The sequence below is a fragment of the Leptonychotes weddellii genome, chromosome 10 (assembly GCF_054177405.1).
Source record: "Leptonychotes weddellii isolate Sample4059 chromosome 10, ASM5417740v2, whole genome shotgun sequence".
Lineage (NCBI taxonomy): Eukaryota > Metazoa > Chordata > Mammalia > Carnivora > Phocidae > Leptonychotes > Leptonychotes weddellii.
Window position 1 is genome coordinate 24490847 of NC_138378.1, and position 19527 is coordinate 24510373.

Sequence of the window (19527 nt, forward strand, 5' to 3'; positions counted from 1 at the left end):
TCTTTCTTTCTTTCTTTCTTTCTTTCTTTCTTTCTTTCTTTCTTTCTTTCTTCCTTCCTTCCTTCCTTTCTTTCTTTCTTTCTTTCTTTCTTTCTCTTTCTTTCTGCACACCTGTGCTTTCAGAAGAAACTTTCAAAACAATCCAGTGCATTGGCTCCTGCACTTCACAATTTCCAGCTGCTTTCTCATCCATAGTCCGATGTCTTTCTCACCACACCGCTGACTACAGGGCAGGGCATTTGGGATCATTGTTCCCATTGGAAAGATGAGGAAGCTGAGGCCCAGAAATGTTAAAATAAGCAAACTGCCCTAGATCATATAGCAAATCAGTTCCAGAACTAGGGCTTCCAGAACCCAGGTGTCATGGCAAGGTGTGGATGGGTCATTCGGAACCTTCCCAACTGTCCTGGGTGGGATATGCTGAGCACGCTGGCCCTAGAGGTAAGGAACTAGGCTTCAGATCCAGACTGGCCAGAAATCCCAGGTCCTCCTCTTATAAACTTGATGACTTTTTTGGGTCAGTCTCTGCAGTTGAGCCTGATTTTTTGATCTGTATAATAGGTATAATGATACCCCAATATTGTAAGGAACGAGAGAGATGAAATATGTAAAGTGCTCAGCACAGAATCACAAAGGGAAACTCGCCTCACTAATATTCTCCCAAGAGACGGTAAAACAGCCCAGGACACACAGACACATAGATAGGTAAATAGTTAACATTTATTGAGCATTTCATATGTGTCAGGAGCTCTTCTAAGTGCATTTAATCCTTACAAGGTCACCATGAGGTCAGACTGCTATTATGCCCATTTTATAGATGGGGAAACAAGTGGGTAAGGGACTTGCCCAAGGTCATCACCCTAGTAAGTGATAAAATCAGGATTCAAACTCAGGCAACCTATCCTCGAACCCTATGAATACTGCCTCCCTTAATGGTAATGATTAATTTTTAAAATCATAACTTGCTTGGACACAATATTCTATAGTTTAGGAAGCATTTTCCTATCCACTCTTGTATTTATTTCTCACCACAGCAGCCAGAGAGGGAGGCGATGTTTATTCCTACTTCATAGAGAGGAGGGGGCAACTGAGGCTGTACAAGAGCGAATGACTTGTCTTGCCAAGGTCACACAACAAGGTCAGCGGCAGAAGTACGGTTGGAATTCGGGATTCTCAGACTCCAAACTGGGGGGCCCTTCCCCAGCCTTACTCGGTTCCCAAGCCCCCTCAACAGCAAGCCTTCTGGAGGGAGGCTTGAGGCCTTCTCCCCGGGTAGGTTGTTCTGGCTGGGCTTCCTTCCACTCTTCAGCTGGAGGGGCCCAAGCCTGCATCCTCCACTCGCCTCCGGCCCCCCACCTCTGCTCACTATCAGACGGGAGGGGCAGGAACTCCGGGGCTGGTGGAGTTTCCGACCAGGCAGGAAAAAGAACAAAGGAACTGCGTAGGGGGGAGAGGGTGGAGGAGATGGTCAGGAGGGTGGCAAGAGTAGAGGAGACGCTTCACCATGGAATATGAAGTCAAGAAAGGGAAAAAGGTAGGTGGGAAGTTGGGAGGGATGCGGGGGAAAGAAATGTCCATGGAGCTGGTAAAGTGGGAGGCCTGGGGTGGGGGTGAGGGGCAGTGAGTGGCATGCGTAGAGTCTTTCTTCTCATCAGAAAAGACTGTCCTTCCCACCCTTGGGCAGTCAGACATTTGGACTCAAGCTCCCTAACCTGTCTCCCCACTCACAAGCGGCGTCTGCCATCCCTGGAATGAATAGACAGACAGACAGGCACCTTCCGGGGAAACCCAGCCAGCCAGATTGTTTTGGGAGATACTACCAACCTGCTTCCATGGCTTTCCTGGGGGCTCCTCACACCGAGAGACAAACACAGAATAGACACATTCCCCTGCCCCTTACCTCCCCCGACAGAAGGAGCTCAGCCAGGGCAATTCTGTGCTATAAGGCTGCCTATCCAGGTTGAGACACCTACCTGTTCCCCTGCTGGGTTCCAGCCTAGCCTGCCCCCTCCCCATCTTTATGCCAGAACAGCTCTTCTCCGAAGGCCTCAGCCTGAGGGTCATCCCCCTCACCCCATAGATCCTCACCCCTCCTTACCGTCAGTTTTCTAGTCTGGTTCCTTGGGCACCTCACCTGGTTGTCTTTGCTATTCAGGGGGTCCCTCAGATTCCAACTCCCACCGCCACCCAGCTCTCTTCCTCCAAGAAACTGAGGTCAGGCTGGTCTAAAGGGCTCCCATGTGAATCATGAGGGCTCAGAAGAGAGTCAAGACATAGTGCTGCTTCTCTCTGGGTTTATCCCTTCTCTAGATATTTACTGAACCCTTCGTATGTGCCAAGCATGGTGCCTGGTACTAGTGATGATATAGTGGTGAGCAAAGTCAGACAAGGTCTCCGCTCCCTCCCTGGAGCTCACATTCTAGTGGGGAAAGCAACTCTTAATTCTTTTTAAAAAAAGCAATGAATATAAAATTGCGTAAGAGACTCCATACACAGTGCTGGGATATAGAATATTAGGGGACCTAACCCTAGACTGGTCAGTTTGAGCTGAGGTCTGATGGGTGGAAGAAAAGGGAGTAGGGAAGAGCATTTCAGGCAGAGGAACAGCATGTGCAAAAGCTCTGCAGTGGGAAGGAACAGAGCAAGTAGGGAGGACTGGAAAGATGGCCCTGTAGCCGGAGGGCAGGAGCAAGGGGCGGGGTGGGGCGGTGCGGGGGTGCATAAAATGAGGCTGGAGAGGTGGGCAGGGCTGGATCATTAAAGGCCACAGACAAAACATTTAGCTCTCCACTCCATACACACACACACACACACACACACACACACACACACACTCACATACACAGAATCAAGTCCCAGCTCCATAGCTGGCATTCAGGCCCTCTATGGCTCATTCATCTCATCATTCAGCTGCAATAGACCACGTGCATCTTCCCCAGGCTCATCCTCAGCCAGCCCCAGGGGTTTGCACGTGCAAAATATGTGCCTGGAACATCTGCCTGGAATACCCTTTCCCAGATCATTTGTTCTCATTTCTCAGAGCTTCCAGATACTTCATCTCGGCTCCAAGATACTGGTTTTAAAATATGAGCTGGGCCTGTATCAGAATCACCTGGAGTGCTTGTTAAAACATAGATCATTGGGTTTCACCCCCAAGCTCTGATCCAGTAGATCTAGGATGGAATGGGAGAATATGCATTTCTCTTAAGTTCCTCAGTGCTGCCACTGCTGACCCAGGAGCCATACTCACTGAGAACTGCTCTAAAATGGTGCTCACACTTTCCTGCGAGATTTAGATTCTGTTGGGCTGCATTGGAGTCTAGAACTGGCTTCTTGAATCTTGCTGTAGGCCATTTTTTGTGCAGGTGTCTGCTGGATTCTCCTTAAACGTACTTACTGGCCATTTCTAATTTGGGGGAAAGCACAGAGAATAGCACGACAAATACCTGTGCACTCACCACTGAGCCACATTGACTCTTAATATTTTTCTTACTTGCCCCAGTCCTTCAGTCTGGGCCTGGGCCTGGGCCTTAGCACGCCCTATGCCCTCACCTGGGTGTTTATTTTATTTTATTTTTAAAGATTTTAATTATTTGACAGAGAGAGACACACCGAGAGAGGGAATCTCTCTGAGGCTTAGTTTCTCCATCTGTAAAATGGGGATCACAGAGGTACCCCTTCTGCAGAGTCTATGAGAATTAAATTAGGTACTAGGTAAGTAAGTAAAATGCCGAATGCGGAAGTGCTCAATAAAGCCAGTTGCTGTTGTTACTGTTGTTCCCCCCCACATCTCCCTGCCTCCCGCCCCCCAGGGCTTTGTATCCCCCATCCGGAGGCTGGTGTTCCCCAAGGCTGGGCGCCGGGCTGCCTTTCGGACCAGTGTGAGTCGCCGGCCCCTGCACTCGATGCCCCTTTACCCCCCTGACTACCTCATCGACCCTCAGATTCTGCTGTGTGACTATCTGGAGAAAGAGGTCAAGGTATGTGTAGGGTGAGGAGAAGGGTGGGCAGAATCTTGGGGTGAGGAGTAAAGGAGGGGTAAGGTTTTCCTTAACTCTCTTAGGGTCCCTGGCTGGGTCTGAAAATGAGGCCAACAAACACAGATGAACAGGAGAAAAGTGTGCACATTTTATTAAATGGTTACATGTCCATGAGAGCTTTCGCAAGGGAATGAAGACCCAAAGAAGTGACCAGAGCAGGAAGCTTTTACATCTTTTTGACACTAAATTTATGAAGAGCTGACAAGGCAGAAGGGTTTGGGCTAGGGGAGTAAAAGGTGAAGAAATAACAAGGTTTGTTTTTACAGCCTTCTCAGCCCTAAATTCCCTGTGTCTGGTGAGAGGAGGTCTCCCTCCAGGTACAGGGAGGGTACTTTTCAGGTGGGAGATTTTTCTCCTGCTTTCAGGGAAGAGGGGTGGAGGAAGGTCAGAGTAACCTTCCTGCTTCTACCATTTTCTTCAACTCCTTCAAGCTTAAGATATTCAATATGCCAATGTGCCATATTTGGGGGTAGTGTGTTCTGGATCCCATCAGGAGAGACTGTACCTCTCTCTCACACCAAGCCCTGACCAGCCCGGTCTCACACAGGGGAGGCTCAGAGCAAAGAGACCTGGGTTCATGACAGCCTAGCTCCTGCCTTATGCTGTGGACCCTCAGCAAATGACCTCCACCCACTCAGCCTCAGTGTTTCCATTTCAACACAGGGCTCAAAACCTACTCACAGGAGAGAGCAGATGGGAAAAGCCATACCTTCCTGTGAGGTTTTACCGCAGTAATGTTGTTGCTACTCAGATAGTGGATGAACTTGTTATAGGAACCCAGTTCAGCAAGCCAGAGGGGACTAAGGTCCCTCAAGGGTTTTACTACTGTTTCATGAGCACCATGAAGGAGCAATGGAGAATCCTCATTACCCAAGGAAGATTGATATGGGGGTAGGAGTGTTAGATTTGGCAAAAACAGGCTGCCCAGTTAAGTGTGAATTTCAGAAAAGCAACGAGTACTTGTTTAGTATTAATATGTCCTAAATACTGCATGGGACTAAAAATACTTTAAAAAAATTTTTTTTAAAGAATTCACTGTTTATGTGGAATTCAAATTTAACTGGGGTCTTGTATTTTACCATATATGGAGGGTTAAAGCTAACTAATAAATCCACTTAAATATTGGGGACTGAAATTTCATAGAGAATAAAAGAAGAAAAAGGTTTGATTGGTGGAATTCACCTAGAAGAACAAAACTAAAAATAAAGTTAATTTCTTACATTGAATAACATTAAAGTTCGGGATGACATTAAGTTTTAACTAAGAATGAATGAAGAATTATTATATTGATTTGGGGCATCATTTTTGGGGGTCTGGCTTCTGTGACCACCTTAATAGCTATCATCAGGTTATGATCAATTCAGGTATTTCTACTTCCGTCTATATTCACTGGGTCAGTGAGGAGTTCTGGGTTATCCAAGGCTTCAAGGTGACCTCTCTGTGCCCTTCTCCCACCCCTACCTCCCATTTCCTGTCCAGTTCCTGGGCCACCTCACCTGGGTTACCTCCTCACTGAACCCCTCCAGCCGCGACGAGCTCCTGCAGCTGCTGGACACGGCCAGGGTGAGGCCCTGGGGAGGGTTAGGGCTGGGTCTTGTCCTCTTCTTCCTCTCCCACCCGAGCCCCTCGGGGACCCAAGAGATCCGAACCCCCTGCAGCAGTTGAAGGAGCTGCCGCTGAAGACCACAGCGGAGCAGGACAGTATCCTGAGCCTGTCGGCCCGCTGCCTGCTGCTCACCTGGCGCGACAACGAGGAGCTAATCCTGCGTATCCCCACGCACGAGATCGCCGCCGCCTCCTACCTGCAGGACGACGCGCTGCACCTGCTGGTGCTTAAGACCGGTACAGCGGGCGGGGCGGGGCCGGGGGCAGGGCCGGGAGGTGAACGCGGAGAGAAAGGGCCCAGCGTCTAGTTTTGGGAAAGGAGTGACCTGGGGTGGGGAGGGGGTGGGTTGCTGAGGGTGGATGGTGTGTGATGGAAAAGGCCAACCACACCACCCCGAGACTAAGAGCAGGCCATGGCCATACGCAAGAAGACGCGGGCCCAGGTTGAGGTTGAGTTTGAAGGGTGGACGGCTTGAGCCACCAGCCTGAGGCCAGGTAGCGGGGCTGGGAAGGCTGGAGGAGCCCAAATTCTGGGACTTGAAATTAAAGCGCGTGGTGAAGCTGAGCAAGACAGAGGCGCGCCCAGAGCTCGGGCGAGGGGCGGAGTCTGAGCTAGGGGCGTGACCATATGCCGAGGAGGCGGAGCTCCTGGCTGGAGTGATGTGGGGACAGGTCAGACCGCAAGCAAGACTAGGGTGGAGCCGAGGCCGGGGGCGGGCCCCCAAAGTAAGGACAACGCGGGGGGCGGATCTGGCCTCGAGACTTTGAAGGCAGACGTGGGGCCAGGCGCCGCTGGTCCGCAGCTGGTCTCGGGAGGGGGCTCTTAGCCCGGATCTCCTGACTGCCGTCCCGCCTCTCCTAGGTCTGGGCGTGGACCCGGTGCCAGCCGGCGTAGACGCCAGCCCCGGCGGCGCAGGGCGCGACCCGGGCCCGCCGGGCGCGGCGCCCGAGAAGCGGCGGGGGGGCACCACGGAGCGGCGCCACACCATCTGCAGCCTGGACTGGCGGATGGCGTGGGGCGGGGGCGCGGGCGCAGAGGCCCGGGCCGGGGGCAGCGGCGGCGGCGGCGGCAGCCTGGAGCGCCAGCGCGCCGGGGCGCGGGCGTCGGGCAGCTGGGAGCGGCGGCAGACGTTCAGCGGCAGCTGGGAGCGGAGGCACGCCGGCGGCGGCGGCGGCGGCGGCGGCGGCGCGGGCAAGCCGGGCGGCAGCTGGGAGCGGAGGCAGGCGGGCGGCGGCGGCGGCGGCAGCTGGGAGCGGCGCCACCCGGGCTCCAACCCGCTCGACCCGCAGGACCCCAGCCCCGACGCCTACTGCAACCTTGTCATCCTGGCTGTGGCCAACAGGGTGAGCCCGAGGGCACCCGGAGCCCCTGCGCCCTGCCTCCCGGCCGCGTCCGGGGTTGGAAGGCGTCGCTCTCCACCCCACCCCGCTCCGTTCCTGGGGTCTTTCCTTCCCCCTCCTGAGGCCCTGCCTAGGACTTCAGGTACTACCTGTGTATCCACGACGCCAAAGGGCTTCTAATCCCCAGCCTGGACACCTCCCCCTTGCCATCCCAATGGGATGGAAACTCAAAACAGCCCAAACAGACTGGATCGAACCCCTCCTCCAGCCCTGCTTTCTCCCGCGTTGTCAATGTCCGCACTACCACGGTAGCAATCATGAGGACACTCATTACCAGCACGAATGGAATGCCAACACATGCCAGGCAAGGAACCAGCATTAACACATTTCATTCTCTCACTAACCCCTAGAGGCAAACATTACAAGCCTCCTCATTCTAGAGAGGAGGAAAGTGAGATCCAGAGGCTAAGTAACTCGTGGAAGGTCACACAGGAACCAGGTGGTGGTTTCAACAGAGACCAGGGAAGTTCAAGCCTGTACTCTTGTTAACTATGGCAGTCATCCAAGGCAGAAGCCTTCCATTGTTGCCTTTCCTCCCCTCGCCCCCATTCTCCATATTCACCCTTGCTTTTATTCATTTGACCATCTTTATTGAGCACCAGCTTTGTCCTAGGCATTGGGCTAAGTGCTATGGATGCAGAGATGAGCAAAGACATATTTGGTGCCCTCCCTTCGGGAGCTCAATCTAGCAGACACCATCAAGTCCTGAGTTGTCTAAACTTTTCCTCTGGCCCAGGGCCCCCAACCCCTCCCCCCACCCCGTAGTACCCTAGCGAACAAAACAGTCTTATGGCATTTAAAACACTGAGAACTCCAAATTTTATCTCTCAGCAAATCTCCAGGCATGTTTCTCCAATCGGCCTCTCCATACGGTGGGCTAATGACCATCTCAAACTTAACACATCCAAAGCTAAGCACCCAATCTTCTCCCCCAAACCTGCTCCTCCCTTGGTCTCCCTGTGTTGATTAATGGCAGCTCTGTCCTTCCCTCGTTCAGATCAAAACCTGGCAGTGATCTGTGACTCATCTTGCTCTCACACAACACATATCCATTCCGTCAACAAATCCTGTTTGCCTTATTTTTAAAATCTATCCCAAGCCTATGTACTTCTCCCCACCCTCCACTGTCCCGACCCAGGTCCACGCCCCATCTTCTATCATCCAGATCATGCATTTAGATCACAGATTTGGCTCTTGCTTATAACCTGATCCCCCCACAGTCAGAGCAGTCCCGTTAACACATAAGTCTCATCATATCACGGCTCAAAATCTCGCCGTGGCTCCCCATTTCACTCAGAGTAAGAGCTAATGTCCTTACAACTGCTTATAAGGCCTCCCACCTTATCGTGGTGGCTGAAGCCCATTTCCTCTCTGGCCTCATCTCTTTCTAGGACCCCCTTTCTGCACTTCATTCCAGCCAGACTGGTCTCCTTGTAGAGTGCCAAGAGACCTGTGCATTCTGGATGGTTCACTATGGTATCTCTGACACCTAAAACAGTGCCTGGCACGTGATAAATATTGAATGAATGAAGTGATGCGTATTATATTCCTATACCTTGTGATGGGGACCAAGAAGAAAACAAACAGATTGCAGTGATAATGAGGGAGGAGATCCATTTTCCATAGAGAAAGTGAGTTTGTGCCTTTTAAACTGAAATGTGAAGGGGAGGAAGGAGTCAGCAAGGCGAATTGGTAGGAAAATGAATTCCAAGCAGAGGGAACAGTGCTCCCTGTCTATCTCACTGGACTGTGAGGGCTTGAGGGTACAGACCTCATCTAATTCACCCCTGAGACCTCAGAGTCTGGCCCAGTGCCTAAAATAGGGCTAAATGCGAATTAGTCCTATCCTATGAAGAGTTGTTTTTCAGGAGTATCTGATTCTCTGGCCTCCTATCCAAGGACTTTTGGTCCCAAGGAGGGCACAGGAGTTAGAATCAAAAAACCTGAGTGCCAATAGTAATTAATGCTAAGAACTTGCTGTGTGAGCTGGAAGAGTCACCTAGCCACTCTAAGCCTCAGTGCTTTTAACTATAAAAGAAGGATACTCTCTCCCCTGTCTGTTTTGTAGGGTTATCGTAAGGATCAATCCTGCCTCTCCTGGGTTACATTTTAATTCATACCCTGGGCTTTTTAGAGGCACAAAATAGGAAATGGTACCATGAAGATGGTCTCATCAGTGATTGTCTTTCTGGGTCTCTTGCTTAAAGACATAAAGAGGTAGGGGCGCCTGGGTGGCTCACATGGTTAAGTGTCTGCCTTTGGCTCAGGTCATGACCCCAGGGTCCTGGGATCGAGCCCCACATCGGGCTCCTGGCTCAGCGAGGAGCCTGCTTCTCCCTCTCCCTCTGCCTCTCTCCCTGCTCATGCTTTTTTTCTCTCTCTCTATATATATATCTCTATGTCTCAAATGAATAAATAAAATCTTAAAAAAAAAAAGACATAAAGAGGTGAATTCGAAAGGCAAATTCCTCTTCAAATTTGCAGTCTCAAGAAACTTTCACCCAAGAATTGAAATTCCTGCCTCCTATCAGAGACTGAAGTTTATGTATTCATCCTACTTCCATTATTGCCCTGGGTGCCAGAAAGCTCATATCTAAAGATGGCATCCAGTAGTAGTAACTATGTTGAGCCTAAAATTTTCATACATGTAATTCTTCCTCCTCCTAGTAGGTATCAGCAGTCCTGGGTTCTAGTCCTGGCTAATCATTTCACCTCTCTGAGCCTCAACTTCCTACCGGAATTTAAACTAGGGCTTATTTTATCTTATTTTATTTTATTTTATTTTATTATTTATTTTTTTTTTTAAGTAGGCTCCACACCCAGCATGGAGCCCAACATCGGGCTTGAACTCATGACTGTGAGATAGAGACCTGAGCTGAGATCAAGAGTTGGATGCTTAACCAACTGAGCCGCCCAGGTGCCCCTAGGGCTTATTTTAGATAAACTTTAGAAGGTCCTATGAATCCCCTAGAAATCTGGGATGCATTTTTCAGAGCAGAAGACAGAGTTGCTGCTGGACTCTATTACAGAGTTCAAGATCCAGAGGATGGCCATACAATTTTGATGGGGAATGCCCTCCAAGTTGATTTAAAGGTGCCCATAGGTGTGTGTGTGTGGCCCTCCGAGCCTCCTCACACTGTTTAAGGGGGCAGGGGTGTCCTGAGCACTGGAGAGGCCTGAGCGCTCTGTCCTCCTCCCTGGGCCAGGATGCTGCCGAGGAGTCCTGTGCCCTCATCTGTCAGGTCTTCCAGATCATCTACGGGGACCAGAGCATTGAGTGCGTGGACCGGGCTGGCTACCACTACACGTCCACGCCCGAGCGGCCGTGGCTCTGCAGTCGCAGTGAGTACTGGAACTGGCTGCCCCCTGCCCCCCGCTGTGAAACATCCCAAAGGCCGGGGAGGGGGGGCTGCCCCAGGACTCAGGGCCAATGAACGCCTTTAGGGGTCCTGATCTCTACCACAATTACAGTGTCCTCCCCCAACCCTGCTGCCCTTATGTAGTTAAAATAAAATGTCAGTTTTCATTAGGACCTCAAACTTAGCTTCTTCACAGATATTCTCGTTGCCAGATTCAGAATGAGCCCCTCAAAGCTGAACTTTTTCCCCCGCTTTCATTTTTGATGTCCTTGCTTTGCAGAAATCCAGGCACATGCATTGTCTATTCACTGAGCTGTCTAGCTCCGCTAGGAATCTAGGTCAAAACCAAGATTTCCAGACCCACCCTTGAATGCAATCAAGGGCTAGAATGAGAATGAGCTAATAGAGGCATTTACTGAGCACCAACTATGTGCTAAGCACAGTACCAATGTGCCAAGTCTTATTTAATCCCCATAGCGACCTTGTCGGTCCTATTTGCCACCGTATCCCCTGTGCCTAGCACAGGACTAGGGACACCACAGATGCTCGACAAGTGTTTTTTGAGTAGATGAAAGAACTCTCTGAAGCCTTATGATTCCAGTTTTACCGATGAGGACATTAAGGCTCAGAGTAGTCAATAAATTGCTCAGGGTCTTACTCAGCGAGTAAGTGGGAGAGTCGGGATTCAAACCCAGGTGTGTCTGATTTCTAAAGCTTCTACCTGCAGATCCTCCCATGCTACTTTCCAGGCCACTAAGTGACTTTCCTCAGCCACAGCCCCCTCAATGTGCTCCCTGTTTGCCTAGCTCCAGCAACAGAGCTCTTTCCTCCTGGAGGCACTCCCATCCGTGGGAACCGCGGTTATTGGGAAGTTGGGATGGTTCATCAACTCTCACAGGATGATGGGTAAATTAGTGAGATAAGTCAACAAGTATTTCAACAAATTCATTCTATTCAACAAATATTTACTGAAGCATCTGCTATCAGCAGGATGTACCGGGGAGCAGAACCAGACGTGGCCCTGCTCTCACAAGGCTTGCTTTGCTGAGGTAGGCCCACAGTAATTACATAGTTACACAAGGAAAATGTCGCCACATGTTGTACTCTGAGAACACAGACTGAGGAACCGGCCTCACCTGGGAAGTCAGGGGGGTGTGGTGAGGAAGTGACACTGAGTGAGCCAAGATCAGAAGGGTAAGGTTAGTGGATTCAGAGAGGTAACAGGGCTAGGTAGAGAGCAAGTTCTCTGTAAATGGTGCTTCTATCCTCTCAAGATTTGAGGTTCTTTCCCTCAAAGTTCTTTTTTTTTTTCCTTGCCTCAAACACAGTTTTCAAAACATTACCTCACCTGTTTCCTCACCTGCTATTCCCAAGACCCCCATGAGGCAGGCAGGAAGGTGGTATTGTCCCAACCTTGGGGAAGTTGAGGGCCAGGAGAGAGGAGGTGAGTTGCCCAGGGTTGGCTGTGTGTTGGTGGTGGGGGTAGGAATCATGGTCAAAATCTTCCAGTGGCTGCCTAATTTCACTCAGCGTAAAAGCTAACACGCTTACGGTTGCCTACAAGGCCATCCATGCTCCAGCCACCATCCCAACCACAGGGAGGGGCTGAGGCTGGGGCCTCAGGGAGCTGGGGATGTTGGTCCCTGGTCTGCTGCCTCTAACCGCCCCTCTGTTTCCTGACCCCAGGTGAGAGCTGCCGCACGGATGGGACTTACGCCTACGACGCCGACTTCAGCTGCTGCAGCTCCTTGTGGGTACCACCCTGCCCCCCTCCTACACCCCTGCACAAACCGGGTCACTCTTCTGGGCATTCTTGAGCCCCCCGTGGGCAAGAGAGGGTGGGAGAAGATGACCCCACCTCGATTTGTGCTGATGCCCTGGGCCCTGGTGGGGGGAGGGCATAGGTAAACTGATCTCTGTGGGCTTCAGTGAGCTCAGAGGATCCAGACCCAGACTCTGACAGGCCCAGGGGAGAGCCAGAACCCAGAACTGGGCCCATGTAGGCCTGCAGTTCTCTGCTCGTCATCCAGACACAGTGGCCTGCAGAGCCCAAACCACAGCTAATACCAAAAAATAATTTTGGTTTACTTTAGTTTTAATTCCATATAGTAGAAAACCCTAAAAAAAGATAGAGCTTTAAACAAGATAGCTTTTTCCCACCTTGTTTCTTATATAAAATAAACCAGGAGTTTATGGCCTTATGGTCAGCAGGGGTCCAGGCTTCTCTTCTCCCCACTCCTTGGCGCTTGCTCCCATCCTCAAAGTCACCTCATGGACCAAGATGATGGTCATAACTCCAGTCATCGCGGTGGCCTGCCAGGGGGCTCAGTAAAGAGCTTTGCTGGGAGTCCCACCTCATGCCTCTGCTTGTGTTGCATTGGCCAGAACTTGGTCACATGGCCACCACGAGCTGCCCGCAAGTCTGGGAGTGCCGCATTAACAGACTCACCTGGGAACATTGTCCAGGGTTCTGTTTAGTATGACCAACCCCTGCCTCCAGCACTGGGGTGGGGGGGGTGGTTTTCCCAGGACATGGGAATTTCAGTACAAACACCAGGGAAGTCCCAGGCAAATTGGAACAAGTGGGTCATGCTGGTTCTGCTAAGGTCTAGACTTGACAGGTAGCAATCTCTGCCAGTAATATATGCCTTACTTTTTTTTTTCCTCTTTGGTGGCAATATATTCGCCTTCTTTTTTTTTTTTAAAGATTTTATTTATTTATTTGAGAGAGAGAGAATGAGAGAGAGCACATGAGAGGGGGGAGGGTCAGAGGGAGAAGCAGACTCCCTGCCGAGCAGGGAGCCCGACGCGGGCCTCGATCCAGGGACTCCAGGATCATGACCTGAGCCGAAGGCAGTCGCTTAACCAACTGAGCCACCCAGGCACCCTATATTCGCCTTCTTAATACTGTGTGCTCTTGGGCCAGTCCTTAAACAACCTGATGATATCCCCCGGAGAGATGGCAATCATGATAATGACTAACCTTTGAGCTTGCTGTGTGCCTAGTGCTGTTCGATAAAGCACTTCATTTTTTTTTCAAGTAAACTTTACCCCCAACATGGGGCTTGAACTCATGAGCTCAAGATCAAGAGTCACATGCTCTACCGACTGAGCCAGCCAGGTGCCCCCAAGCGCTGCATTTTTTTTAAAAAATCAACGTAGCAACATTACAGTGCCTATTGTTTATTTATTGCTTGTAGTCCATGACTCTAAGTGCCATATGAATAGATTCCTCTAATTCTTGTGACATCCGTTTTTGTCATCCCACTTTATAGATGGAGAAACTGAGGAATAGAGAAGCTAAGCAGCTTGCTCAGGGTCAAGCAGCTAGTAAGTTGTAGGCCTGAGGTTTGAACCTGAGCAGGCTAGCTCCAGGTCCACATCCCCTAACCACTATGCTGTACTGCTTTTCTGTAGGTAATACCGCAAGATGGTTCTGGAACAATTTAGAAACCAGGAGGCAGGTTGATCTTTATTTTAGGTAAAAAAAAAAAAATTTTTTTTTTTTTTGAGAGAGCAGGGGGAGGGGCAGAGGGAAAGAGAATCTTTTATTCTAAAAAAGATTTTATTTATTCATTTTGAGAGAGAGCATGTGTGTGCATGAGCAGGGGGAGGGGCAGAGGGTGAGAGAGAGAGGGAATCCCAAGCAGACTCCGAGCTAAGCTTGGAGCCCAATGTGTGGCTCCATCCCACAACCGTGAGATCGTGACCTGAGCTGAAATCAAGAGTCGGATGCTTAACCGACTGAGCCACTCAGGTACCCCAGGTTGAGTTTTTATTAAGCAAGATTTCCTGAGTACCTGTCATGCGCCAGAGACTGTGCTGTGTGCTAGGGTTACAGTGGGGAGCAAGACAAGGATGAGACCTGTGCTTGGCACAGGGCAGGTACTTAACAAGGAAGAAACCAACGTCCCTGCTTTTGCATGGTTTATGGCACAAGCACAGTGTCTAGCACAGGAGACAATGAAATCATGATTTAAGAGAAATAAGCATTAATGATAAGCACGAAAGAGAATAAGCACCTCAGGGTACTGAGAGAGAGGCCGTGGGAGCCTTCCTCATCTGGGGAGTCCGGAGGGCCTCTCAGAGCTGATGACACTTGAACTGAGACCCAGAGGAGGAAAAGGGAAGAGGGCCCCAGGCAGAGGGGCAGACAGTGCAAGGATTCTGAAGCAAGATGAAGCTTGGTGCATTTGAGGAGAAGCCAAGAGGCCGCCATGGACATTGATGGGGGGATCTGGAAAGGCCTCTCATGTCATGGCTAGACTTATGGGTTTGTGACCACATTTGACAGAGGATCTAACCCAGTCATTGGGAGAGGGGGTCAGGGAAAACTTTGTTGAGAAGGTGACATTTAAGCTCCAGTGATGAATAAGAGTTAGAGGGAACAGCATGTGCAAAGGCCCGGGGGTGGAGAGGCACTTGGAGTATTAGAGGAGAAGAGAGAAGGCAGAGTGGCCTGAGCATGCAGAGCAAGGGTGCGATGAGGCAACAGAGGCAGCCGAGGCCAGATAATGTGGGGCCTTGGAGGCCAAAATGGGATCTAGGATGCGGCTTCGGGCCCAGAGCATCAGTAGCTGTGCCTTCCCAGCTCCACCTGCTGCAGGGAGAGGAGCTGGAGGGAGCTGAGTGAGGGCCCCCCTTTCTGCCTGTCTCTGCAGCAATGGCTCCCAGGATACATTTGAAGCGTGTTATAGTGGTACGTCCACACCCTCTTTCCACGGCTCCCACTGCAGCGGCAGTGACCACAGCGGCCTGGGCCTCGAGCAGTTGCAAGATTACATGGTCACGGTGAGCTGGGGCAGGCAATGTGGACAGCACAAGCAAAGGCCCGGAGGCTGGAGAAAGCACAGGGAGTATTTCAGGAATCATGAATAATCCTGGACATAACTGAAGCAGATGTTGAAGATCAGGGCAGGGTATGAGGTTCGGAGAGTAAACTGAGGCCAGCTTGTGAAAGCCTTAGCTAGCGTCGGCTAGCATTAACTGAGTGTTTGCTCTATATCAGGCACGGTTCTATGCACTTTTGATGCATTTATTTTAATCCTCTTAATGGCCACAGTAGGAGGTACGGCCATTATCCTCACTACATATAAGAAAAGTAAGGGTCAAGGAGGTTGTCACGTACCCAAGATCACAGAGCTGACCAAGGGGCCAGGATGTGAACTCAGGCAGCTTGAGTCCGCAGCCCATGCTTAGATGCAGCCCAGAGGGTCTTGATGCCTCCCAGTAGGCCATGGGAGGGTGTCAAGGGAGGTCTTGGCCAAATATACCCTTACAGATAGGGCTCTGCGTCTTTTAGGCAAAGGTTGGGTGGGGCTTGCTCCCCGGGACTGATCTTGAATGTTGTCCCTACAGTTGCGGAGTAAACTGGGGCCCCCTGAGATCCAGCAGTTTGCGGTGCTCCTGAGGGAGTACCGGCTGGGGCTGCCCATCCAGGACTACTGCGCAGGCCTGCTGAAGCTCTACGGAGACCGGCGCAAGTTCCTCCTCCTTGGTGAGCCACCTGCCACCATGCCCCCCCCCCCCAAGGTCTGCCAAGGCCCCTCCATGGTCCATGACATTCCCTATCAGGCATCAGGCTAGAAGTGCTCACTCTTACTCTTCAGCCTCCAATAAAGCCAAGATCGAGAAATCCATGGTGCTTTTGAGGCGAAAGGTGCAGAACAGAGGATGGACTTGCTTGCAGTCCCGGGGCCTAAGAAGAGCACTAATACAACCATTCACCTTCATAGCAAAGCTGGGTGAGGGGATGATTCTCCCCATTTACCCCATGGGGCATCTGAGGCTCACAGAGGCTAGGGAGCTTGTCCAAGGTCACACAGCTGGTAAGGAAGGCTAATAATAGCACCAGGAATGATAGTACTAATAAGCTAACGGGCATTTTGCAGTTACCCTGTGTCAAGCATCATCCCATTGAATGCTTCAGTTTTGGAAAGTAGAACCTTATTGCCCCCATATTGCAGATGAGGAAACTGAGGCTCAGAGAAGCAAAGTAAAGTACTGAAGTCGCATAGCTAATGAGTAGAGATGGAAGCCAAACAAGCTGACTTGTCTGGGACACTCAGTGTGTGTGCTAAGCACCTCCTCACATCCCTCCCGGGAGAACTTGTGCAATTATCTCCGTTTCACAGGCGAGGAAAGTAAGGCTCGGAGTAGCTATTTAATGAGGATCACACAACGCATAACTGGGAATGTAACTGTTACAGTAACAAGCTAACCTGTAGTGAGCATTTACTCTGTGCCGAGCATTAGGTCATTATTCTCTGGAGCAGAGTCGAGGAACTTGTGCGAGGCCACACAGCCAGCCAGCGGCGGGGTGGGGATTTGAACTCAGATCTCTGCAGAAGGTGGTTCCAGTGTGGGAGGGGGAGGGCTGAACCTCGAGGAGTCCCCCTGCCTGTCGGCCCCGCAGGGATGCGGCCCTTCATCCCGGACCAGGACATCGGCTACTTCGAGGGCTTCCTGGAGGGGGTGGGCATCCGCGAGGGTGGCATCCTCACCGACAGCTTCGGGCGCATCAAGCGCAGCATGAGCTCCACGTCGGCGTCGGCGGTGCGCAGCTACGACGGCGCGGCCCAGCGGCCCGAGGCGCAGGCCTTCCACCGGCTGCTGGCCGACATCACGCACGACATCGAGGCACTGGCCCCCGACGACGAGAGCACGGACGAGGAGGCCCGGGACTCCCCTGGCGGGGGCGACGCATCTGAGGACAACTACCTGTAGCCGCAGCCCATGCGGTCGGTGGGGACACACCTGCACTCCCGCCTGTGGGATCCCGGGCCCTGGGACGCCCCTCGCACCGGACGCGGGCCTCCACTCCCCGGGGTGTCCGTCCCTACCCTCGGGGCTCCAGTCCCTGCAATACCGAGAATGTCCTGCAGGAGGCGGGACCCTAAAGTCCTGGGCAGTCGCCTGGGGTTCAGCAGGCCCTTCGGCCAGACCCGGTTGGGCAGCGCCCTGCTTGGTCCCACTAACCCCAGGCGCGGCCCCAGGACAACTCGTCTTTCCCGCGACTCCCGCAGCTTTCTGGAGGCCAAGGGAGGGATGACGGGTGGGCTCCACCTGCTGGCGGACTGAGAAAAGAATGCCCAGAGCCCACAGACCGCTGTTCCTCCTGTTTTACACTTTGAGAAACTGAGGTTCAAAGAAGGGGAAGAAACTTGAGGGAATCTCCTATTTCTCCTTAGATATTACTTCAAACTAACCATACTAAATAGCGTCGAGGGTCTTTTTAGGGCTCTAAATGGCAGGGTCGCCCCTCCACTGATGGCAGAAATTGGATCATCAGTGTGAAATAGAGGTTTTTCTCTACTGGCACTTAAGTCAGAAATAGGTGATCGGGGTCCCAGTCCTGGCCCTAAGACTCTGAACAAGTTGCTTGTTCAGGTCTTGGATTTGGAGCCAGACAGACCTAGGGCTCCTGTCCCGTTAGTGTTCTCACCTCTTGGTGATTTCCATTCCCTAATCTGTTGATGAGGTGCTCCCCTCCCACTTCACAGGGTGGTTCCGGGTACTAACAAAAGTCAAGACCTTAGTGCTGGGTCCAGCACATGATAGGCACCCAATAAAAGCTGTTCCCTTCCACATCTAACACTTTCAGATTTGGTCTGCCTGTCTTGCCTGGGAGCAGTGGGGTGGGCACTGAGGTGGGGGGTGGGCTGTAAGAAGACCCTTGGGGAAGTTTGTGAAGAGGAAATAGGACTTGCTCCTCACGGCTCTATGACACCCTGGCTCTGGGTTCAAGCCCCAAATGAAAAGTCCCCAAGACTTCACAGGCTGCCATCATGGGAGTCCGTGGTCTTTGAAGAAACCTGATGGCAGGGTTGGAGAGGTAGAGAAGTCAGCATAAGGACAACATTCAACACGGCCTGAGTAAAGGCTTGGAGGCTAAAAGGGATGAGTCCTGAGAGAATGTCAGAGACTCACACAGAATTGCTAAAATTCATTGGCAAAACTTTACAGAGCCTTCCATGTTGAGACCGTGAGGTAGGTACAATTATCACCAATTTTAAAGTAACATTATTAGGCCTTCAGGTCCAGAGTTCCATGATTTATACCCAGTTTGTAGCAAATGGCCATCCCATTGTAATTAGTCCTTTAAGGCCCTCTGATGTTTTCTTTGGTTTATTTCCCCCTTCTAGCCACACATTCCCCACACTCCTTCCCCTCCCCACTGTGCGCACCCACCCTACGTGTTGATATATGGCCCTGAACATAAAATACACAGTGCTTTGTGTGTGTATTTACCCTACGTGAATGGTGTTGTGTAAAGATCTCATTCTGTTGCTTTCTTTTTTCACTCCATCATATGAGTTTTAAGATAACCCATGTTGCTGTGGGAATATCTAGCTTATCACATCAAATTGCTGCAAAGCATTCCAAGCTGAGCATCCGTGGTTTTATTTATCCACCCCCACCCCCACCCCAGGGATGGACACCCAGGTGGCTTCCAACTTCCTCTCACCGCAAACAACACTGTGATGAACATCTTTGAACATGACCCTATGGGCCTATGTGAAAATTTCTTTGGACCCTATACCCAAGTGGAATTAGTAAATCACATATGTGTTTTAAATGTCACTAAATTCTATTTGTGGCATGTGAAAGATGCTTGTCTCCCCACATTTTCATTTGCTTTTACATTATCCGACTGTAATTTTTGCCTATAGTTTGGATGTAAGGTGGCATCTCATTGCTTGAATTTCTCTGATAATATGAGATTCAGAATCTTCTACACTTGTCAGGCATTTGGGCTTCCCCTTCAGTGAACTGTCCATTCATGTCTTGGGCCCATCATCTATTGGGTTTCCTGTCTTTTTCTTGTCAATTTGCAGAAGTAGCTTGTAAATTTTAGGTATTAATGCCTTGTTGGATGTTGATGTTCCCAATATCGTCTCCTAATATGTTGCTCATGTCAGGTTTGTCTGGGGTAGTGGTTCTCAAACTTTACCATGCACCAGAATCTTCTGTAAGGCTTGTTAAAACACAGATCACTGAGCCGCACCCCCCCCCCCCAGAGTTTCTGACTCAGTAGAGCAGGGCTGGGGCCCGAGATTCTGCATTTCTTTTTTTTTTTTTTTTAAGATTTTATTTATTTATTTGAGAGACAGCAAGAGAGG

At 50.9% G+C, this 19527-nt stretch overlaps 1 protein-coding gene across 2 annotated transcripts; it reads left to right on the plus strand.

The window, feature by feature from the left end:
* The first annotated feature begins 1420 nt into the window (after positions 1 to 1420).
* CCM2L (CCM2 like scaffold protein) lies at positions 1421 to 17999 on the plus strand. 2 transcript variants are annotated; one of them, XM_081833059.1, is made up of 10 exons: positions 1421 to 1534; positions 3813 to 3980; positions 5520 to 5603; positions 5699 to 5882; positions 6508 to 6989; positions 10253 to 10388; positions 12092 to 12155; positions 15067 to 15196; positions 15764 to 15902; positions 16821 to 17999. In XM_081833059.1, exons 1-10 carry the CDS (start codon positions 1505 to 1507, stop codon positions 17129 to 17131), a joined length of 1728 nt encoding a protein of 575 aa, XP_081689185.1. In that variant the 5' UTR covers positions 1421 to 1504; the 3' UTR covers positions 17132 to 17999. The 2 variants fall into 2 exon arrangements, with proteins under 2 accessions (XP_081689185.1, XP_081689186.1); XM_081833060.1 differs by lacking the exon at positions 5520 to 5603.
* The last annotated feature ends 1528 nt before the right edge of the window (positions 18000 to 19527 follow it).

Excerpts from the sequence above, each read along its gene's own strand:
- CCM2L (XM_081833059.1), top strand. The coding sequence starts at position 1,505 with ATGGAATATGAAGTCAAGAAAGGGAAAAAG. Across the intron at positions 6,990-10,252 it reads TCCTGGCTGTGGCCAACAGG|GATGCTGCCGAGGAGTCCTG; the intron begins GTGAGCCCGAGG and ends TCCCTGGGCCAG. Across the intron at positions 15,197-15,763 it reads TGCAAGATTACATGGTCACG|TTGCGGAGTAAACTGGGGCC; the intron begins GTGAGCTGGGGC and ends TTGTCCCTACAG.